This window comes from Triturus cristatus, chromosome 1_1, assembly GCF_964204655.1.
Source record: "Triturus cristatus chromosome 1_1, aTriCri1.1, whole genome shotgun sequence".
NCBI classification, from domain to species: Eukaryota; Metazoa; Chordata; class Amphibia; order Caudata; family Salamandridae; genus Triturus; species Triturus cristatus.
Genome location: NC_140579.1, coordinates 10,364,342 through 10,388,864, shown reverse-complemented (window position 1 = coordinate 10,388,864; position 24,523 = coordinate 10,364,342). Strand labels below are relative to the sequence as shown.

Sequence of the window (24,523 nt, the reverse complement as noted above, 5' to 3'; positions counted from 1 at the left end):
CTTTATTTGATCTGTCTCCTGTCTACAATCTCCTCTTTTTCAATGTAACTCAAAGGGGAAAATCAATACCACCGTTTTTTTCAAAATCTCCCTCTTACCAAGTTCAAAATGTTCGCAAGTATGGTACATTGGATCACGGTAGGCAGGTGGAATTGGGGTAGGGACATGGACTCAGATAACAGAGGACAGGAGGGACATGGAGAGGTGCACAAAACTGACCCTACAGGGCAGGCATCAGGGTTTGCAGCAGCACAATACACCACACAGCGCATGCGGGACGGGAGTGCAGCACAACAATCCATAGAAAGCAATAGGGAGGGGACAGGACCATGCACATGGACAACAGAGAACAGAGGGGAAAGAGGCAATGGTAGCTAGCTGACCATAATGGACAGACAGGAGAGAAAGCTGCAGCATAACAGACCATAAAGGGCAGGAGGGACGGATCAGGGGCATTACAATGGAACAGACAAGCCAGGAGGGAGGGAATAGGGGTCTGCACATGGAAACAGAGGACTGGGGGAAAGGGGGCAGGGCAGGAGCAGCAAGATGACCATGGAGGTCAGGCAGGATGGGCACTAGAAACAAGACACACCATGGAGAACAACAATGAGACTATGATGGCATACACACAGACCATGGAGGGAAGGTGGGAGGGGGTCAGGGACAGCTAGCTGACCACACAGGGAAGGTGGGAGGGGCCATGACAGGACAGAAGACCATGCATGGCAAGCTGGAGGGTTAGTGGCAGCACAATGGCTATGATAGGCAAGAAGGAGGGTGCAGGGGCATGCACAAAGGACCATGGAGGATAGAAGAGAGGGTCAGAACCTGGGCACAGACAAGAGAGTTCAGGGGAAGGGGCCTCACAACAGACCGCGCTGGGCAGGCAGGAGGAGCAGTTGCAACACAACAGACCAGGGAGGGCAGAAGGGTGTGGCAGTAAAATGGACCATGGAGGACAGGATGAAGGGGATAGGGGCATGGCATGTGGACAGGCAGGGTGGAGGTGGCAGGGACAGGTTACAGTCATCTGACAATGCTAGGCAGGTGGGAGGGGAGTGGCAACTCAACAGAACACTCAGAGTAGATAGGAGTGGCAGGTCAATGGATGATGGGCAAAAAGGATGGAGCAGGGGGAAGGAGAATAGGGGCAGCAAGCTAAGCACAGAGGCTAAGCAGGAGGTCAATCATGGGCCATAGAATTGGGCAATGGAGGGCAGGAGGAGTGGACTGGTACATCATGCTAAACGGAGGGCAGTGGCAGCACATCAGACCATGCATGGCAGGAGGGAGGAGGCTAGTCCATGGATTCAGACAACAGGGGATAGGGAGGAGTGGATGGGGCAGCAAGCTAACTGTTCAGAGAAGGTGGGTATTAGGAACTTTATTGTTTTTAAAATGTGCGAACTACTTATATGAACAAGCATGCAGCATAATCTCACTTTTATTCAGGAAAAAGAGGACGTTTGTGACTGTGACTCCGGGCTTACTTGGCAGAAACACCCCCTGACCCTCCACCCCCCATCGCAAAATGTAATGCCCGTGAAAAGGGTAGGTGAACACAGTGTTATATAGAACATAGTCCTGAGAGCACGATTGAAAATGAAAACTAGATATAGTATATGGTATAAACTATGCACCAAAAAGTGTGATATAAGATGAACCGGGCGTGAAATATAATATGCAATACATCGTGTCTCTAAAGTGAGGTTCGTCTCCTTTCTAGAGAGTAAAATAAAAAGTATTACACATCCGGCGGTGGATGTGTGTTTTATTAACCGTGAGGGGAGTTTCATTGTTTGGTCGAATTTTTGTCGAATCCCCTTTGAATGGCTTGGTGTGCGTGTATATGAAATGTGCCCGTCAATAGCTACCCATGTTTGTATAAATAAACGACAAGGGTGTCTACTTGGAGAGTACCCACCGGCGGGGGTGCCGGGATTAGGCACGGTAGGGCGTCCGACACGTCAGAGCTTCACTAGCAGTGTAAATACATTCCATGTGGATTCATTCTATGCATAGTCGCCTTTTAATGAATATCACGCAAATCGTCATGGTGATAGGTACATACGGTTTGTCCAGCATGTCCTAGGTGTTTCTATAAATATATATTTTTTAAAAATAATATAAAACAAAGGCTGGCCCTGGGGGATGGTGTCCCCGGGCCATAACTGGCCTGAGGAGGGGGGCAACGCAGCCCCCTCCTAAAGAATTTTTAAAAAAAGGCCATGACCCGGGGGTTGGGGTCCCCGGCGCCAATTGAGGCCTTGGGAGGGCCAAATTAATTTTTTTCAACAAAAAAATATTAGGGTGCAGTGCAGGCCCTGGGGGATGGGGTCCCCAGGGCCAGTAAATTAGAAAAAGAAGGGGGCCACACAGCCCTCCGTCTTAAAAAAATAAAATAAATAAAAGACCGGCGTCGCGCCGGAGGCCATGCCCCCTCCTTGCAGCACTCTGCAAACGCGCCCCCTGGCCAGTTGTAAATTGGGGAATTAATTCCTCTTCAATACTGAGGGTCCCTGAGGGCCAACTAGCCCAACAGGTATCTCCAGTATGCCCCAGGGAGCTGCGTTGCAGACAGGTGTTCTGAGGCCACGCCCCTTTTTACACCTCTATGGAACGCAGCTCTGTGGCGCTTACTGGAGATACCTAGTGGGCTAGTTTGACCCTAGGGACCCTTAGGATTCAAGGGAACTTAATCTCTCAACTTAGAACGGCCAAAGGGCGTGTTTACATAGTGGTGAAGTGAGGGGACGGGGCCTGAGGTGACGTGTGCAAACACGCCCTATGGCGCGTTTTAAGTTGGGGAAATAATTCCCCTTCAATCCTGAGGGCCCCTGGGGGCTAACTAGCCCACCAGGTGCTTCCAGTAGGCGCCCCGGAGCTGCGTTGCAGAGAGGTGGTCCAGGCCGTGCCACTTTTTACACCTCTCTGCAACACAGCTCTGTGGTGCTTACTGGAGGTATCTAGTGGGCTAGTTGGACCATAGGGACCCTCAGGATTCAAATGAACTTAATCTCCCAACTAAAAACGGCCACAAGGCGTGTTTACACAGTGGTGAAGGGAGGGGACGGGCCTGAGTTAACATGTGCAAACAAGCCCTGTGGCGTGTTTTAAGTTTGGGAAATAATTCCCCTTCAATCCTGAGGGACCCAGGGGGCCAACTAGCCCACCAGATGCTTCCATTAAGCGCCACTGCGCTGCGTTGCAGAGAGGTGGTCTAGGCCGTGCCCCTTTTTACATCACTCTGCAATTCAGCTCTGTGGCACTTACTGGAGGTACCTAGTGGTCTAGTTGGACCCTAGGGACCCTCAGGATTCAAGGGGACTTAATCTCCGAACGTAAAACGGCCACAGGGCGTGTTTACACAGTGGGGAAGTGAGGGGACGGGGCCTGAGGTGACGTGTGCAAACACGCCCTGTGGCACGTTTTAAGAGGTAGTTTTAATACCCTGCCCTATTATATACTAGGGGCTTACAGAGGAGGTCATGCTGATCACAGGGGGACCCCAACGCATAGTGTTACCTAGTGTATGTAGGTGTTTTCACTGTATTCTGAGTGTCTTTGAACATAGCACTGGCTCTAGAACTGGTTAGTCAGACTCAGTTACCACCAGTATCCATCTGAAAAAGTTGAGGGTACAGGATGATTTTGCAACAAGGCTTCTTTCTGCTCTTCTGTTTGTTCTTTCTGCACGTTATCCTTCTTCCTGCACTTTTCTTAGTCTTTGAGGACTTCTGTTGTTTATTTCTGCATTTCTTTTTTTCTTTCTGTGCGTTTTTTCTTCTTTCTTCACATGTCCTATCTCTGTAGGCATAGTTAGAAATTAGCATTTAAAAAACCTTTGAAATTCACTGAAAAAACCATAGGTTTCAGGCACGTTATAGTTAGGAATTAGCATGTCATTTGAGATGTCATCAGTGATCAGGGATGTCACTGACCATGTCATGAGTGATGTAATATGTGACGTCATCAGCAGTGCATTGCGGGCGCGCGAGTTATAGTTAGCTGAACTAACTATAACGGGGGAATTTCTAAGGTTTTTTAAATGCTAATTCCTAACTATAACGCCCCTGAAACGATAGATAGATAGATAGATAGATAGATAGATAGATAGATAGATAGATAGATAGATAGATAGATAGATAGATAGATAGATAGATAGATAGAATCTACTGGCGGTCGCCAGTAGATAGTTCTAGTTAGGACCGAGTTTCCATAGGAAATAAGAAAATTCTATTTTGAATAACTTTGGCGCCGGTTGACGAATCCTCGCGAAATTTTCAAAACTAATGGGGCGCACAGTTCAGCTCCTACCCTGAAAGTCTCGGGGTGATTCGTCAAGCGGGGGCCGAGAAAAAGGGGGGTCCCAAAACGCGTTTTCCCCATGCATTTTTCCATAGGACCTTTAGTCGAAGGTACAGCCCGAACGGCTGAACAGAATTACTTGAAATTTGGCAGAGAGGTAGTCCTCAGGTCAGGGAAGTGACTTTTGCAGGTCTGTCAATCTGTTCAGTAGTTCCTGAGAAAACAGCATTTGAAAGCATAAAAATATCTATAAGCGCGCACAGTGCGCGCACCGTGCAAGCACCCTAACGTGCACGAGTGTAATTCTGATTGGTGGTTACATGTTAGTCAACGTTCGAATCGGTCGAAATCAGGAAGTGTCGGCCCCCATTTTGTTTGTTTTCAGTGCGAGAGTGAAAAAGGAAGGTGGCGAACGTGAAAAGGGGGCAGGGTAGAGAGTTCCTGACCCCCTAGCCTTTGTCAGGGGGTCCCTGAAGGACCCCGAAGGCAGAAAAAAAATGTTTAATTTTTTTTTTTTTTTAAATCGCGGGGGTGCGCGCACCGTGCGCGCATGGTGAAAAACCAAAAAATAACACATACATTAATTAGCATTTAAAAAACCGTACAAATTCACTGAAAAAACCATAGGTTTCACACACGTTATAGTTAGGAATTAGCATTTAAAAAACCTTGCAAATTCACTTAAAAAACCATAGGTTTCACACATGTTATAGTTAGGTGGATATTTCACTCGTAAAAAACCAATGAAATTCCCCCGTTATAGTTAGTTCAGATAACTATAACTCGCGCGCAAAGAGTGCAGGTGACTTTTGGAGCATTCACCTTCTTCTGCCCGTCTGGAAATGTAAAAAATTGCCATATAAAAGAGTCTTTCTGTTTCCTCTGTCTCTGTCTCACAAGGGTCTCCTGCTCACTCCCAGAAGAAGACTGCTGCTCTGTCATTCTCAAGTACTGGAGTACTGGAAAAGCTGCTCAGCTCCTTCTCCCAGGGAATCAGAAGTAATAATGAGGAGAGTGGGTGTGGTGTTGGAAGTTTCTGGAACTGAAACTACTATAAACCAATGAAAAGTGTTGTTTCTAAATCACATGACTTGCCGTGCGTGCACCGTGCAGGCACGGTGCGCGTACGGAGCACTCGCGCATGCACGTACGCGCACGAAGCACGCACGCATGCGCATACGGAGCACGCGCAGATGCGCGTACGTGCACGGAGCACGCGCGCATGCGCGTACGGAGCGCACGCGTACAGAGCATGAACGACGTACGCATGCGCACGTGGAGCACGTACGTATGTGCACACAGAGTATGTATGCATGCGTGCACCGTACGCGCACAGTGCGCGCACCGTGCGCGCACGGACAAAAACCCTTAAAAAAAATATAATAATTTTTTTAAGAGTTTATAAGTTTATAGAAGATATTAACTATGCTGTTCAACTCTATCAAAATTAAAAAAAAAAAATGAGCCATTCCATATTACAGGATAAAGTTAATCTATAACTATATATATATAGGTAGCTTATTGTAAAATAAATAATTAAAAAATATAAAAATACATTCATAAATTAGCATTTAAAAAACCTTGCAAATTCACTTAAAAAACCATAGGTTTCACACATGTTATAGTTAGCTGGACATTTCACTTGTAAAAAATCAATGAAATTCCCCCGTTATAGTTAGTTCAGCTTTCTGTTCCCTCTGTCTCTGTCTCACAAGGGTCTCCTGCTCACTCCCAGAAGATGACTGCTGCTCTGCCATTCTCAAGTACTGGAGTACTGGAAAAGCTGCTCAGCTCCTTCTTCCAGGGAATCAGAAGTAATAATGAGGGGAGTGGGTGTGGTGTTGGAAGTTTCTGGAACTGAAACTACTATAAACCAATGAAAAGTGTTGTTTCTAAATCACATGACTTGCTGCGCGCGCACCGTGCGCGCACGGAGCACGCACGCATGCGCGTACGGAGCACGCGCGCGTACGCGCACGGAGCATGCACGCATGCGCATACGGAGCACGCACGACGTACGCATGCGCACGTGGAGCACGTACGCATGCGCACACGGAGTACGTACGCATGCGTGCACCGTGCGCGCACCGTGCATGCATGGACAAAAACCCTTAAAAAAAAAATTAGCCATTCCATATTACAGGATAAAGTTAATCTATAACTATATATATAGGTAGCTTATTGTAAAATAAATATTTAAAAAATATAAATATACATTCATAAGTTAGCATTTAAAAAACCTTGCAAATTCACTTAAAAAACCATAGGTTTCACACACGTTATAGTTAGCTGGACATTTCACTCGTAAAAAACCTATGAAATTCGCCCGTTATAGTTAGTTCAGCTAACTATAACTCGCGCGCCCGCAATCCACTGCTGATGACGTCACATATTACATCACTCATGACATGGTCAGTGACATCACTCATGACATCACTGATGACATCACTGATGACGTCATCCATGTGATAAATTACCACATCTTCTCACACCCTAATATAACCTTTGATACACCAACTCAAAATTTAAGAGTTCCATTCTCAAAACCATACATACTGCAATACCAATAACTACATAGCCACTTATTAACTCTTAGATCTACATACACCTCCACTCATTCACCTGTACAGTCACTCATACTTACAGTCACAACATACAAAACTATCATATGCATTTATACACCTATATAGACACTCACACACTACCAATCATCCATAGAGGTACTCTCACACCTACTCAGTCATGCAAATAATCACACTCCCATTTACTCACCTATGTGGTTATACACACTCAAGTTCACTTACTCATAAAAATAGTATCACATTCTTACTCTCTTATAGAATCATTGATGCAAGCACACACTCATCCATACAGTCACTCTCACAATCACACACTCTCACATCTACCCACTTATATCCTCTTACACGCACATATACTGCCTTTCACATATGTAGTTAGTCACAAATGTACCACTGAGATATACATTCAATCCCTAACACACCCATACATACACTCACTCAACCATACAGTCCATCACAGATGCACTCTTAAAACCATGCACCCATAGAATCACCCACTCACACATCTATGCATAGAGTCACACACACCCTACCCACACAAACACTCAGGAACCCATACAGATACTCAGACAAGCAATCAATAACTCATATAGGTATTCACAAATCCATGCAGCCACTTATACACCAACATACAGAAACATACAGACATTTACACAGTTTAGTCACTAGTCTGCAGTAAGATACATTTAATGACTCACTTATAGAGTTAGTTACGCACCACAGAAAATCATCCATTTACACACTTGTACACCCACTCATTCTTCAACAGGCCTTTCCCTATATATATTAAACATATTAAAATTGTTAAGAAACACATACTCAATGGATGATGTCATCAGTGATGTCATTTGAGATGTCATCAGTGATGTCATGAGTGATGTCACTGACCATGTCATGAGTGATGTAATATGTGACGTCATCAGCAGTGGATTGTGGGCGCGTGAGTTATAGTTAGCTGAACTAACTATAACGGGGGAATTTCATTGGTTTTTTATGAGTGAAATGTAGAGATAGAGATAGAGATAGAGATAGAGATAGAGATAGAGATAGAGATAGATAGATAGAATGAATGGTAAAGGCATACGTTGTAAAAGCATATGCGATCTAAAAAAAATGCGGGAGGAAAAATGCGTGGTAAAGGCATGAAGTGTATTTCCCTGCGTTGTTCCATCATACAACCGCAGGAAGTCACACTTGTTATTTCTGTAACACACTATCACCACCCAGCTTGCACTAGTCCTGAACAATGGACAATTAGTAGTTAGTGTGGAAAAAACATTCTGTGCAGAACAAGGTCTTCTGGACTTCAGGGAGCGTTAAAGAACAACTGGATCCTGTACACCAAGTTTTTTGATCAGAAATTATGAGACTATTACATATATTTATTCATATATTCGGGAACAAGGTGGAAGAAATATTTCTTTTAAAGAACTGAATTCGCTCTGGAGACATCTATAAGATATACGTTATACATTGCGTGACATCTGATGTTTATGAACACATTTCATGTTTTGCATAGTGCTCGCTCTGCCGGCCAGTGGGTTCAGGGGGCTTTTACAGTGCCAAGGAGATGAGGGGGTCAAACAGCAAGCCTCAGAGGGGAACTCTGACACTTCTGAGCAGCTGAATAATACCAAATACTATCTTTTTGAACGAGGTCAGTGATTAGAATAATGATGTAATGTCATAACCTATGTCCTGGTAAACATTTTTGTCAGAACCTATCCATCTTTCAGATTAGATGGGAACTGGCAGCATCTACCCATTTCTTGTGGAAAACTTCAATCTTACATAATCACTTGGCGAACATTAGCAATGGCCTTCTGGCAGGTATGTTTCTCGCCAGTTGTCTCACAGGAACACATGAACCCCTTTCAGTCGTCTGCTGAGATTACTTTTTCAGAAATTTGGATATAACTTTGCCTAGTGTCAAAATTCAGTTACAAAGAGATGTGTATGTAAACTAGAGGATGGAGTGTTTAAATATGTGTGCATGTTCTATATAAAGGGCTCTAGTACTAAATTGGTAAAGCAGTGCTAAGGAAAAATTAGAAATAAACAAAAAGCTCTGATTAAACCTTATAAGGAAATGGTGTCCATAACAATTGGTTTGAAACTTTAAGCTACTTGCTTGCATGTTGTGGATCCCACTGACCCTATTGTGGGAGGAAATGCTCTCAAAAGGCAGGATCTCTGGGTGCAGCCCTCACTTGGGCAAGAGGACATGACATTCACTCAATCAGAGCTCTGAAGCTGTATTTTAGAACTATAAAAGGGCATATGTGCTAAATATCTCTCAACATATCAGGCTTTGTGGACTACAGAGGTGGTTCACCTGGAAGAGAGCGGCTTCATGCCCGGAGAGCACATGTATAATGTGACTCTCTTGAGAGTGCGCTCCATTCACATTGCTGTCTAGGGTTGATGCTGAAAAGGCTTTGGATTGTGTGACACAGGCTTTTTTGTAGGCAGTCCTGTTGCATACGCCCTTTGGAATAATATTTATTAAAATGATGAGGGTCCCATACGAGTACATTTATAGATGAAGATAAATAAATGTTGAAACGCGGGGTGATCTTCGTCTCCATTCCAGGTAGGAGGACGACTGGGGTAGGTGGTATAGAGGCCACGCCGGAGCAAAACTGTGAGTAAAAACGCTCTTATGAGTACTGAGGAAACTGGCTATTTACTTAAATACAGTGTACAAGACAGCTCAGACCAGTTTGGAATCTATAGGAGTTGGACTGACTAGCAGTTGCCTGTCATTTATTCCTTTGTTCACAGCACTAGAAGGTGTGTACGCTCGTCCCCTAACCTATGGAGCATTATTCTCCGCGCCTTTAGGTGAGTGCTTGCAACATATCGTAGTAAGAATCGTAATAAAAGAACTATAGATTGTATGCCACTTTAGTCTGTGGACATTTGGTTCAACCTCTACCACGGTTAGTGCCTGCACATATGGGCGACTCCGGTCGGCGACGGGCTGTCTCCCTCCCAGGCCCCTTTTTTCCTGGCCCAGGCACCTGTAAGCTTACCGTTGAGACCCCATCACGCCACCACCCGTGAGTGGAGGTGATATCCCTTTTGGATATATTTTGTATATACTTTGATTATGCACTCATTTTTTGAATATCTTGAAAAGGTGAACAGTCTTTAATAGGTAGGATGTTCTCCTTTCTCTTTGTTTCCACTTTCTCCTAGGCTGTCTATCCTGGTGCGACCTGACTCTCACACAGAGAGCAGTGCTACTTCGGAGTGTACGCCCGGATAGTAAACTGAGGGTAGTATCCCTTAGGGCACATTCACTTTCACTCTTTTTTGGTCCTGAAGAAGCGCCAGGGATCCTTTTTTGGACCATTGGGGCGCGAAACATGTCGACCGCTTGACCACACACAAGTTACCTATTGGTACATTACTTTCAATAAGGTAACACCCAACCTACGGGTCTTTTATTATGTCAAGGGTGCTATTCACATTAAACTTTATCCCAGTAACCCTTAGACATTTTTAGGATACCACTTCACTAACACACTCCATCACCACACATCTTTTTTATTAGGACCCAAACCACACACCCGCATGCACCAAACGGCGTTTTCTCGAAAAGATCTCCGCTAAAGTGACCCTTCGGGGGACCCGTAGGGCATTGCAGCGCCGGCCCGACGAGGAGCTAACGCCCAATGATGAAGCATGACATCCTTCGGGGTGTGTGAGGGCAACATGAGAAACTAAGGAATGCCCCCCCCTATCCTTAGGTAGTTGGGCCTAATATTAGCCTAGGCTTCTCGCTTCATTTATATATCTCCCTCTGTCTCTCTAGGAACAGTGTCTCCATTTAAATACTATAGAAAATTAGCAATTAGAAATTTCACATTATTATACGGTTGAACGGGCAGCGAGGCTGAGATGCCCCGCTTTCTAATGCGGTTTAATAGGTTCTTGGATTTTCTTAATTTAGGCATTGCTTGCACCCAAATGTATTTTCCATTTTCAATTTCAAAATTATTCAATTATGTTAGACTTGTTAGCGGATGTTTCGATTGGTTACACATCTGATCAAAGGGAGCCTTATAGTGCTTGTCTACCGTGTTTAGTGTTTGAGGACTTGTCCTGTTACAAGTTTAGCATCAGTAAGGCCGCCTAGACACAGACCAACCTCTGTGGATGGAAGAACGGTCACATGCCCTGGCTGCTATGACACGCGGGAAACACCCTGGGGACAAGGCCTAGCAGTCAAAATGTTTACATAACTTTCCCAGATAATAACCCAACATTTACCGGAGGCAGTGGAAGAGGCCGCCCAGGCTGGATATGCGTATGGCTTCTGTGGTAGAGATACAAAAACCAGGCCGACCATCGGAGAGTTATGGTGCATACCGCCCAGTATCGCTTTTAAATATTGAGACTAAAATAGTCGATAAGGCTCAAGCCAATAGGTTATTTAACAGTTTATTTAAGATGATCTCTTCACTGGCACACCTTGACCAAAGCGGCTTCCTGCTAAACAGAGGCCAGACATAACCTAAGAAGACTGCACTTAGCGATGGGAGAGGCGCACCTTGCTAGGGCAAGCAGCAATGAGGTCAATGAACTCTGAGAAGGCCTTTGTCACACTGAATTATAAATAACTCTTTAAGATAATGGAACAGGCCAATTAAGGCACGTTTGTCTAAGGTATGCCCGATCATGAAACACCGGTGAGAGATTGCTCTGCTAACATAATCTAATGTCCCCATATCTCCGGTCCGGGTGAAATGCTTGGTACCGTACAGCAGGGCGATAGACAAGGCTATCAAATCTCCCACAGCAGGGATCGGTATGGATGGGCAGACACTTGGACTTGATTGGGCAAACGCTTGTTCCTCTGCCTTAGATACCCAAGATGGTCAGGTTAGCAACTTTTTGCAATCCTGGAAAAATTTGGAGAAATACCTGGTCTCTTTTTTAGCTGCGACAAATTTACTCCTTAACCACTGCAAGGAGGTGATCTCGCAGTGAATTAGCAAAATCGGCTAAGCATTGCTTCAAATAATTGGGCATCCACATTACACATGACCCGCAACTTGCATGGGAATTAAACCATGCCTCACTCCTTGGGACTTCAAGGGCAAGCCTGACATAGTGGCATAATTGCCCCTTTCCATTACAGCCCCATTATTAGTGCTCTCTCCACCTAAATTGCTGTATGTGGTCCAAAAGTACCCCTTACTACTGCCAGCAGATTCAAGAGCACCTAGGTTGCACAACTATGTTGTGGCCAGAGAGTAACAAACTAAGATTGTGGCAGCACCAGTTGTACACAGAACAGTTGCGTCAGAAGGATCCCATCATTCGCCTCCTAGACTCATGTGGGGGACTTTAGAGAAATATGTAAAATAAATCTCACCTTCTGGTTCCTCTTGAAAGGATTTCCCAGTTCACATAACAATGTTCCATTAAAGCTGCAAGAGAGACTCTAGGGGGAGAAAGTACAACAAACAGTGTAACGTATGACATCTTGCACCCATCACCAAATGTATACAACACATTGATTGTTGTGTAACAAAACTAAGAACAATGCGTTTCTGCCCTTCCGGGACACTGGGGCCTTCATCCGGGTATGATGGAGCTTCGCAGATTTCCCTCCTAAGGCTTTCAGTCAGCAAAGGGAACAATTACTGCCCCCTTGCCTTCCGATCCACAAACTAAAATTGTATCCATCCCGTTTTAGCCAATCATCCCAGTTTTCATCCGTTGCTCCAAGTAAGAACACATCAATCAAATCCTGGATGTGCATGAGAAACAAGCAGTGGAGATGTAAGCAGCCAAAGGAAAAGGAGGGCAAGCAATGTAAGAGTCCACTAGCAAACTCAAAGAATGAGAAATGAAGGTGAGAAAGAGAATGAGACAGAAACAGGAATAAAAAAGATATTAGCAAGCACAAAAATTATCAGTAGAAACATTCAGAAATATCAAGTTAGGGAAGAGAAGAATAAGCGAAAGGAAAGGAGAGAACAGCTAGGAAGAGGGGGTAAGAATGGAGGTACTTATGAAGGTAGCATGTGCAATTGCATTGTCCGAACCCAATGGCGGAAACAATCTAACAATGGAGTCGATGCCCATGCACACTATCACCAAAAGGAGGAGTCACCTACCTTGTGACTGGAAAGACTTCTTCGAAGAAAAACAACTTGCAAACATTCGGCCCCAACACTAGATGGCTGGAGTATGCAAAGCATGTGATCTACAGCTCGCATGCCTCGAACACATTTAGAACTGCTGTTTCAGGATGCTGACCAGCCAGTGCTGATTGGTCACTTTGTCAAGTGAGGTCAGTGATGTCACTGGAGTGGATCAGTGGTAGAGAGAGCAAAGTATTATTTGTCCTTACCGGTCGGACAGAAGAGAAGAGCAGGACGGGTGGGATGATGATATTTAAGTTCGCCTCATGTGCGTCCTCGCCATTGGTGGCAGTGGTTGGTACGTTGGTGACCGTGACGCTCAGTTGGAGCTTTGTTTCGGGGCTGTACTCCAGGACCTGTATGCCATTGTCCCTGCGGAGACACACAACATGTTTACAAGGCTATATTGTTAACTTTTACAGAGGTGCTCAGAGTGATACAAAAGAAACCGGCAGACTGCCTGCTCTTGGAGAGGCACTTTGAGCGACCCGGCGACAGCCACATGCTACTGGATAGTGTTAAAAATAAGCTCGAAACACACAGAATGAGGTTGTTCTGATATTTAATCCGGTATACGAATCAGAAGGCATCAACAGACTCCGTTCATCACGATCCCCAGCTCAAGTCTGAACCTTCCCTCACTAACATTCTACATGACATCTCCATGTTCTAGAATAACATTACACAAGATTACAACACATCCCCCCTACTTAGAGAAAAACAATAAACACAATATACAAAGAACATTTCCCTAAACAAAATACAAGAAATAGAAAATAAAATTAAAAGAACAATAAAATGACATTCACAACTGCTGAAATAGCGTAATTAGGATCTACCCTCCAAAGAGAAACAACTCAGAGCCACAATCACTGTAACTCATAATCACAAAATCTCCTTGGCATGTGTTTCTCTCTTGAAGGACGCACACCAAACGGCATTGCACTCCCACTCTTAGGAATCCCACTACAAGATTCCGCATCTTTAACACAAACACCCTCTCCTACATCATCTCTGCATGTACTGCCATGATGCTTCACCAATCTAGACATGCTCCACATAGCACCAGAATCTACTCTTACTACATTTTTCCTGACAGTCACAATGGTAAAGGGGCCAAGGAAAGAAGACTCTCCCTTCAAACAATGCCTAGGATTCTTCACTAACACCTTGTCCCCAACATTCCACTTTCTGCACTTAACTCTCATTCTCTGATCATAATCAGCCTTATACTTGTGCTGATAGTCTAGGACTTTACTACGACAGTCCTCTCTGCTCACCACAGGCCCAGAAGACACAGGCAACCAAAAAGGATTAAGTTTCGATGTGGCTTTCCTGCCCCTCAAGACTTCAAACGGCGAAACCTGAGTGACCGCATTAGGTGTAGTACGATGCGCCCACCACATGTCCCTCAATACCCCACTGAACGAAACCTTCAAAGACAATGCCCTTTGAGCACAATCCTTCACCATCCTGTTCATCCATTGTGCTTTGCACGCGTGGGTTCGGATCCCATCCTCGTCGCCAGTGTTAAAAATAAGCTCGAAACACACAGAATGAGGTTGTTCTGATATTTAATCCGGTATACGAATCAGAAGGCATCAACAGACTCCGTTCATCACGATCCCCAGCTCAAGTCTGAACCTTCCCTCACTAACATTCTACATGACATCTCCATGTTCTAGAATAACATTACACAAGATTACAACACATACATACTGTATTTTATTGGTATTTATGTAGCTCTTTCCATGTCCCAAGCGAGGCCCGAAGCCCCCACTGCAACGGTTGGGTGTTGCACTAACACCGGCCTACTAGTCACCCTGTAAGAGGAACACCTGTAAATCTCAAACACACACACACTGCTCTGTAAAACGTATAAACGGGTTACAGCGACTCCTACATACTGCTCTTGTGATAAGTGCATATACAAATTTAACAGTGGGCCATTTACATACTGCTTACACCGTTAGGAGCAGGGACTGGGGATAACTAACTCCTTCCCTCCTCATCCGGTGGGACACACATGCAAAGGGGTTGCACTGGCGCTTCATCATTGGGGACCTTTAAAGAGACACACCGGGGAAGCAGTCAGGGTGTAAGGCAGGGGTCAAACTCACAGAACGGTGGTGGGAGGAATGCTGGCATTTAGTCTACCCACTGGCAATTGCTCGGGGTAGCATTCCAAAATGTGTTTTTTTTGCCCACCATGCCACCTCAGGTTGGAGCCCTGGACTGGTAGTTTGGGCTGGACTGTTCCTACTGAAGCAGGGTTGAGTCTGATATACATATATCAATGTCCTAACTGAGGAGGCATGGTGGGCAAAAGAACCCTGGGTTGAAATACCACCATGAGCGATTGCCAGCGAAGCATTTCTCGCATCACCGTTTGTGTGTTTGATGGACCGCCCTAAGTGTCGAGGGTCCTGTGCATACTGTGCCGCTGGAACCAAGCAGTGCCTGACCAATGAGCCCCAATCAGTCGTGGGTTGCTTGTGTTCTGCCTCTGTGAGGACCTAGATGTCAGTTCATGCTGGACTGTTTCTACTGGAGCAGTGTGGAGACTGATTTGCAAATGGCTGGGTCCAAACCGAGGTTGGTAGGCAAGAGGTCAATGGGTTGCAGGCATGGGAAGTATTGCTCCCATCACCTTTTGTGTGTCTGATGTAAGACGGGGGTATCCGCGTATTGGTGACTCTGTTAAAGGCGGGAGGTAACTGACCCTAAGCTGCGCCTCATCAAGTCTGACAGATAGACGCCCACACGCGGGTTCAACTGACGTCTAAGCATGAGTGACACTTTATGAGTCACATATTTGAAACATGGCGTATGACAGGAGTACCAGCACATGCGTGACACTGTTAGAGTCATACATAGAGTTGCTTACGGACACGTAACAAACCTGTGAAAACCTCAAGCGCCCATAGGTCGATCACTCACACCAGACCCTATGAGTCATTAGAGTCGCTTATCAGCAGGGCGAGCAGGTGATCTTGGGCAAGGCGTTTCAATGTAAAGGAACTGAAAGGCCGACACTTACACGCTTCATCTTTTCTGTGGGACTCGGCATACAAAAACTTAGCAATGGCAGAAAGCAGGAACAGGACAAGCCTTGCTACTTCCCCATCAATAACTAGAGAGCAGACAAGGGGCCTCTCACCTGGGCAGCGGCTCACTCTGCGAGTTCACAAACTGGTAGGACATCTGGAGGTTGCTGTTGCAGGTATTGTCCGTGCCACACTCCTTCTGGAAGTTAATCTAAAGGTAAATCAACATAGTTACAAAATCTGCTGCTTGCCCCTTAAACACAAGTGAGAGCAAAATGCACAGTGGCAGATGCCCCTCAGATGTGGGCCACTGAAGGAAGCGTGGCCACACTAGAAGATATCTACAGGAAATGAAGGCAGACAGGAGCATAATGAAAATATACACCGCTTTCATTTTGCTTTACGTTTGAACATACACAACAACCAGCATTGAGTCACAGGGTGCAGAAGCCCCCAAAGAGAGCTCCTGTAGAATGAAATTCTGAGCCATTTCCATTTTTCCCATGAACATGCAGAGGCCGGGCTGGATCACCAAGGACTCGCTGAGTGAACATTTAGCAATGAAGCGGCTCATCAGGGAATGGTTTGAAGGAGGAGAGACCCTTGACTTGAGTGATAATGGTTTGTGCTTCGCTGCTGCCCAATCCCTCACAAAAGAGACTCTCCTGTTCAGGCCCATGCGATTAGCTTAGATACGAGGCGATTGGACTCTTCTGCTTGCTTAGCTGAGGTTTGTAAGTATAAGAGATGAAGCACAAGGAGCTAACAAAACAGCTACTTACCTCGAACAATTGTTTTGCACCCAAAATAGCTCTAACGTCTAAGACGTGCAGCCTAGTCTTTGTATGTAAAAGTGCAATCTTTTTCCTCCAAAGCTTTCGTTGTGGTTGTCAACACTGGGAATGTCTGTAATGAAGTACCTGTGTGACGCTGACCAATGAGCAACAACGATACAGGTATCGGGGCCATCCAAAGATTCTTTTTTTATGCTCTTGGTACAATGTGTGTGAAAGAATTTGTCACTGATGCACCTCATGGGGAGGCTGAGGGAGCTGCTTGTGATCCAGAACCATTCAGGGTACAAAACTACTGGTGCAGATTGATAACGCCGGATTCTTATCTTATCTTATCATCCCTTATCACTCTTAAGAATCCTCGGCCGAATGGATCTTTTTACCTGCTGTGAAGTGTAAAGGGGAGAGAACCAACCCATCCAAATACGATCAATGACCAACAATTTCCACGCTGAAGAATCACGAACTCCGAGTTAAGTTTTAGGGGATTTATTACAAAGCCAAAAATAACTGGACATACAGGCACCTCATGATGAGGTTAAGAAAATACATGGGCGCGAATACAAAATGTAATCTGCGCAACAACCTAATCCAATGAAGCAGAAAAAGAATAATGAACTCTAGGAATATAAAACTAAAGATATCTGCTCCAATATCTAAATCAGCCTTCGTGGGTACCTACAAAGAAATTGATTAGCCTGTCCCTACTCTACCACTAAAGTGACATCCCTACTTAGCATTTCCCAAGGCAGGATCAGAAAAAAAAGGTGTCAGCTCGTGAAGACTTCCTAAGAAGTACACTCAGGTTGAAAGGGTCAGTAGCCGAAGCTACCAAACTTATTCTAAGTCTCCTTCCTCAATGTCGATCTCTTCCTTCTATCCTCATGAGCTCTGCTCCGTCTGCCTCTTCTCTGACGCTCTTCCCTCGGGGCACTGTCCCTAATACAAAACGCACAACATGGAAGACACGCCTCCGTAGCGCCTCTTCTGGCTGGACACCTCCTGGAGGTAAATTTCCATCGAACCCTGTATTTCGTCCAGCAACCGTTGAAACGTCCTTGAGACCCAGGCTCCTTCAGCACCAAAAGTATTGTCTCCTCATTATCTGCATTCCTGGAGACACTTGTAGCAAACGCTCCTCCATACCTAACTCCTAAAACAAAAGGTTAGTCTTAGCTAACGAGGAGGGAGTCCTTGCACCTGCGACGGAATCCTGAGAACTAAAAATCCTTCCCTGCACATGAAATTCGCTGACTACCTCCAAATGAGAGCCTTCCCGGGGAAAGTATACTTCGGCCTGCAAAATTCAGCTAACATAGGAAATTCAAATAGGCCTTTCATAGCGAAACTCAGAAGTTCTTGTTGGCCTCTACACATCAAAACTACACACATTAATGAACGTTACATCTGTAAGCACTATGTTTCATTAGAACATTGGAATGTGGAGCACTCCATTGTAGACAATGGAGTTCTCCGTGCTTCTACGGGCCGGTAAAGGCCCGCAGAGCAACATTCCAATGTTTTACAAAAGCCTCTCGAAGCTCGAGGGGATTTAAATCTCCTCGAGCTTCGAGAAGCCTTTGTTTAATTTGTTTGAACATTCTGCCCTCTAGTGGCAGAATGTTCTAATAGCCTTATACCCTTCTTAGCAGGGCTATACCGCTATTAAAGTCCCGCTGCTTTTGTTAAAGTCCCTCGCCTTCGGCTCGGGCCTTTAACGCTGCAGCGGGCCTTTAATAGCCGGTATAGCCCGCTACGGCGGGCTATAAGGCTATATTACATTCAATATATAAGCTATCATTCCTACGCGTGCAGACTTTAATATTGTGCACGTTTAAATCTAACGCATTACATTACACATGAGCAATTCATTAAGTATTTGCAATGAACAACAAGATTACATTTTCACATTTAAATGCCGCTTTACTTTCTCGAGTGGCATGGATTAATTCCCTACCATGACAAGTACATATTTCGTTGTGACTTATACAATTCTAATGATCAGTTTAGTACCACTCTTGATTATATACGAGTGCGGACTACTTGCGATTATGATGCACCCCTACAATTTTCAAAACCTCATGGCACTCTATCAAGAGAAACAGCTTCATTTTTGGAGCTTGAAACTGTTCGCACATTTTCATAATGTGCACGGAATCGCATGCTGGATTTACTTGAGGGCTGGGCTAGAAATAGGAACAGCTCAACATACAATCTAAAGTAGCGCTGCACATGCGCACTCATCCGTGCCGCTATGTTAATACAGTCATGTTTTGCAAATGAATGCAGCATGTCTCAAAGTGGTGCTGAACGTGAAACTGTTAGCCTTGTGGAATGTGCTCAAGGGCTCTGATGCTTTTATATCAAATATGTTTGCAGCAAACAAATCGCATGTTCCATCCAGATTTAGTTGGGTTTTCCTCGTTGGGAGGAAATGAATGATTGTTTTGAATTGCAACACTTTAAGCCCTAACTGGCACTTTAGAGCCCTCCAGACAGTGATCTGTATAGAACTATTTCTGCTCCTATCTGTGGAGCTTTAAAAAACAGTAACTAACTCATCTGACCTCCATGGAACTAGTGACATCTTCACTGCTAGAAATATAAACAGCACATCCCAGTGCAGCAACTGGACACTTCTGCTCCCAGCCACCAGCTCACGCCCCATCACTTGTTGACTTTATGCTTGCCTTTGAACCTCTACAACACTCTGCTGCCTATTGGCTAGGTCAACGCTTTACAAATAGCGCATACGTACATACGTAAAGACCAACTGTGCTGTGCCTCTATATGCCATTAACGTTGCAATGACTAAGTGTACACAGTCGTACATTTTTGATTTCTATCTACCAAATGTGGAAGGTATGTTGAAAAGCCATTCCCTGCCCCATGAATGGGCGAGACTTTAGTCCTCATCGACCTAAGTACAGAAGGTTCTCATCTGCGTAAAACTGTCCGATTGAAAGTCGTCTGTCCCCCCTCAGATCAAGCCAGTGACCTCTAGAGCCCTGCTGCTAACTCCATTGCCTCTCAGTGTGAGTAGTGTGGTGTGCTGCTGTGGTTCCTAGAGTGATGCAAGGAGCCATGCTGCTAACTCCATTGCCTCTCAGTGTGAGTAGTGTGGTGTGCTGCTGTGGTTCCTTGTGTGATGCAAGGAGCCATGCTGCTAACTCCATTGCCTCTCAGAGTGAGTAGTGTGGTGTGCTGCTGTGGTTCCTTGTGTGATGCAAGGAGCCCTGCTGCTAACTCCATTGCCTCTCAGTGTGAGTAGTGTGGTGTGCTGCTGTGGTTCCTTGTGTGATGCAAGGAGCCCTGCTGCTAACTCCATTGCCTCTCAGAGTGAGTAGTGTGGTGTGCTGCTGTGGTTCCTTGTGTGATGCAAGGAGCCATGCTGCTAACTCCATTGCCTCTCAGAGAGAGTAGTGTGGTGTGCTGCTGTGGTTCCTTGTGTGATGCAAGGAGCCATGCTGCTAACTCCATTGCCTCTCAGAGAGAGTAGTGTGGTGTGCTGCTGTGGTTCCTTGTGTGATGCAAGGAGCCATGCTGCTAACTCCATTGCCTCTCAGAGAGAGTAGTGTGGTGTGCTGCTGTGGTTCCTTGTGTGATGCAAGGAGCCATGCTGCTAACTCCATTGCCTCTCAGAGTGAGTAGTGTGGTGTGCTGCTGTGGTTCCTTGTGTGATGCAAGGAGCCATGCTGCTAACTCCATTGCCTCTCAGAGAGAGTAGTGTGGTGTGCTGCTGTGGTTCCTTGTGTGATGCAAGGAGCCATGCTGCTAACTCCATTGCCTCTCAGAGAGAGTAGTGTGGTGTGCTGCTGTGGTTCCTTGTGTGATGCAAGGAGCCATGCTGCTAACTCCATTGCCTCTCAGAGTGAGTAGTGTGGTATGCTGCTGTGGTTCCTTGTGTGATGCAAGGAGCCCTGCTGCTAACTCCATTGCCTCTCAGAGAGAGTAGTGTGGTGTGCTGCTGTGGTTCCTTGTGTGATGCAAGGAGCCATGCTGCTAACTCCATTGCCTCTCAGAGAGAGTAGTGTGGTGTGCTGCTGTGGTTCCTTGTGTGATGCAAGGAGCCATGCTGCTAACTCCATTGCCTCTCAGAGAGAGTAGTGTGGTGTGCTGCTGTGGTTCCTTGTGTGATGCAAGGAGCCATGCTGCTAACTCCATTGCCTCTCAGAGAGAGTAGTGTGGTGTGCTGCTGTGGTTCCTTGTGTGATGCAAGGAGCCATGCTGCTAACTCCATTGCCTCTCAGAGTGAGTAGTGTGGTGTGCTGCTGTGGTTCCTTGTGTGATGCAAGGAGCCATGCTGCTAACTCCATTGCCTCTCAGAGTGAGTAGTGTGGTGTGCTACTGTGGTTCCTTGTGTGATGCAAGGAGCCATGCTGCTAACTCCATTGCCTCTCAGAGTGAGTAGTGTGGTGTGCTGCTGTGGTTCCTTGTGTGATGCAAGGAGCCATGCTGCTAACTCCATTGCCTCTCAGAGAGAGTAGTGTGGTGTGCTGCTGTGGTTCCTTGTGTGATGCAAGGAGCCATGCTGCTAACTCCATTGCCTCTCAGAGAGAGTAGTGTGGTGTGCTGCTGTGGTTCCTTGTGTGATGCAAGGAGCCATGCTGCTAACTCCATTGCCTCTCAGAGTGAGTAGTGTGGTGTGCTGCTGTGGTTCCTTGTGTGATGCAAGGAGCCATGCTGCTAACTCCATTGCCTCTCAGAGAGAGTAGTGTGGTGTGCTGCTGTGGTTCCTTGTGTGATGCAAGGAGCCATGCTGCTAACGCCATTGCCTCTCAGAGTGAGTAGTGTGGTGTGCTGCTGTGGTTCCTTGTGTGATGCAAGGAGCCATGCTGCTAACTCCATTGCCTCTCAGAGAGAGTAGTGTGGTGTGCTGCTGTGGTTCCTTGTGTGATGCAAGGAGCCATGCTGCTAACTCCATTGCCTCTCAGAGTGAGTAGTGTGGTGTGCTGCTGTGGTTCCTTGTGTGATGCAAGGAGCCATGCTGCTAACTCCATTGCCTCTCAGAGTGAGTAGTGTGGTGTGCTGCTGTGGTTCCTTGTGTGATGCAAGGAGCCATGCTGCTAACTCCATTGCCTCTCAGAGTGAGTAGTGTGGTGTGCTGCTGTGGTTCCTTGTGTGATGCAAGGAGCCATGCTGCTAACTCCATTGCCTCTCAGAGTGAGTAGTGTGGTGTGCTGCTGTGGTTCCTTGTGTGATGCAAGGAGCCATGCTGCTAACTCCATTGCCTCTCAGAGTGAGTAGTGTGGTGTGCTGCTGTGGTTCCTTGTGTGATGCAAGGAGCCCTGCTGCTAACTCCATTGCCTCTCAGAGAGAGTAGTGTGGTGTGCTGCTGTGGTTCCTTGTGTAATGCAACGGCGGTCTCCATTGTTAGGAGCCATGCCCATGCTGTTGCAGTCAAAATCACAGTCCTACAATTTCCAAATGACCGAAAGGGTCAGTAGAAATGGTGGAAAAGTAAAATTATTGTATTGCGCCATCTTATCAAGAGTGAATTCCCCTTGATGCTCTTGGCGCGTGCAGATGTGCTAACTTACCCTGTTGTGTTTCTCCTGCAGTAAAAGTCCATGTCTGGGGATACCTCAAGGTCTAATAAGATAATGTGATCTGCTGCTCGTGTGTGGGTTTAGTTTGCTAAATATTCTCCTATCGATATGTGTTCTGTAGGAACAGCGATAGGTGCCTTCATTTACATTATCTATGCATCCTGTACAATGCTTGGTGGGTACATTTCGCCGTGCTTCTGGATGAAATATTTTGTTATATGGTTTGTTCTGATTTGAATGAACTTGTCATATACCATAGTCTGAAAAGAACCGAGGACTCAACACAGCATTTTAAGGTCTCGCACATGGGTATGCAGCAAAGATGCTGTCCTTGACAAGACCCAATGAAAGGGTTTGTGGCTCCCTGGCCACTGCCATGAATGCGTTTCTTCTGATCTTTGCCTGACCATCTGGGCAAATTAATGTTCTCCTTTGAGAGATGTTGCGCTGATTCTACCACTGTGAAGAGACCACGCGCAGTCGAATGCCTCCATCTCCAGCTCAGAAGATAATTCCTTGTGCAACCACTGTCATCTCTGACTTGAAGAGGGCCTTGGAGGAAGCTTGAATTCAGAATTCCCAGCAGTGTTATCATTTCTCTTATTGCCAGAGACTGGGTTTCTGATAAAGACACATGTTCTTCATAAAGGCTGCTCTCCTCTTCTGGCTTGGAAAGTTCTCGTCTCCTTTGTGTTTTTAGGGGCCATAGACGCTCTTTGGAAGCCAGTGTTCCTTGTGGATCACAGTCGACGTGTCGGTTCTCTCGTTCTCCTTGCATTGCTAACGTTGATAATATTATTTGGCCCTGCGATAGCACACAATCAGCCAGTAGAGAATTCACAAACACCACATGCACCAACACTGCCCATGACCAGCAACGTATGCAGGTACAGATAAGCGTGCCTGCCCTCTCCTATGCAGTGCTCATTTTGCAAATGCTCCGCAGCGCAGACCTGAATACGAATGGTTTGACTGAGAACGGATAATGCTTTGGGCGTACTTTGAAGCGTTCTCATTTTTTTCAGGTCTCTGATACTTGGGTATGTGAAAACTGTGTGACTTCCTTTCTTAAGTTGCCTTGAGCCATATTATAGCTTGGAATCTGGCTGTGCAAAACATCTGAGGTTTGCACATTAAAACTGAGAAAACCCATTTACTCATTGATCTAGGATTTTTCACAGTATCGCCTCCCTTGCTGCTAAAAAGAATGAAATGTTTTACCCTTTCTATTTAAAAAACCTCCAGCATGACCTTTTTGCTAGCAGCACTTGTATGTGTCCTATCAGAGATGGTCAGTGTTGCTCCTATTATGTCCTGGTGGTATTTGCCTTTTCCAAAATGGATGCAGTATTATTGGTCATGCTATATCCAAGACCCATCTGCTTCAGGTTATCTCCACTCACTGTCAAGGGAAGACCTCCATGCCCCTGCCCGAGTGAGCTGCTTCACTTGTGTCTTAGTTGAAAGTCAGCTCCAGCACACTAAAACAACCATGCACTGACACTATGACTTTTGAGTAGATGTCTCTGTGGCTGTAGACATCTTACAGACCTCTATCCTACCACACGACTTCTCGTGGTCAATGCACAGACGGGGTGTGAGGGTCCATCCCCGGCCTGATTGTGTCCATGGCTCATCCAGTGGTGATGCACTGAAAGCCATATTCTTAACCTGTAGCTCAGACCTGATCCTGTTGCTCATGGACAAGAAGGTGTGATTATACTTTGGCCCAATTTTTCACTTTGTCAATAATATGACACTTTATTTTAGAACAGTTATCCTCTAATCCTTTCTTACGATATTCTTGCGGCAGCTGATGTATGTACTCTTTTCATGTCTGAATTCAGGCCAGGCAAAAGTGCATTGTTTCTCGGAACGGGGCATGGTTATGTTGTTCACACTACACACTTCTCCTGGGTGTGCACAAGAACATACGGGGCCCTTGCGCACCTTATTTTAATACAGATTTGACCTATTTTCCCAGATCTGTAACCCCTAGTCTCTAACCCTTAGCTTGAGGTGAACTTTTTCCTAATACAAAAAGTCTTGCTCATTAGCATTTAATCTTTCTTCAACAACAAG

General features: G+C 45.6%; 1 protein-coding gene across 2 annotated transcripts in view; it reads right to left on the bottom strand.

Annotated features, from left to right (window-relative positions):
• The window catches only part of ITGA3 (integrin subunit alpha 3), a 271,979-nt gene that overhangs the window by 36,095 nt on the left and 211,361 nt on the right, over positions 1 to 24,523 (bottom strand). For both annotated transcript variants that reach the window (XM_085613769.1, XM_085613860.1), the window contains exons 14-16: positions 16,212 to 16,309; positions 13,261 to 13,423; positions 12,277 to 12,345 (exon numbers count right to left, since the gene is read on the bottom strand). In XM_085613769.1, the coding sequence (XP_085469895.1) occupies positions 12,277 to 12,345; positions 13,261 to 13,423; positions 16,212 to 16,309 (330 nt within the window). The remainder of the gene's footprint in view (positions 1 to 12,276; positions 12,346 to 13,260; positions 13,424 to 16,211; positions 16,310 to 24,523) is intronic.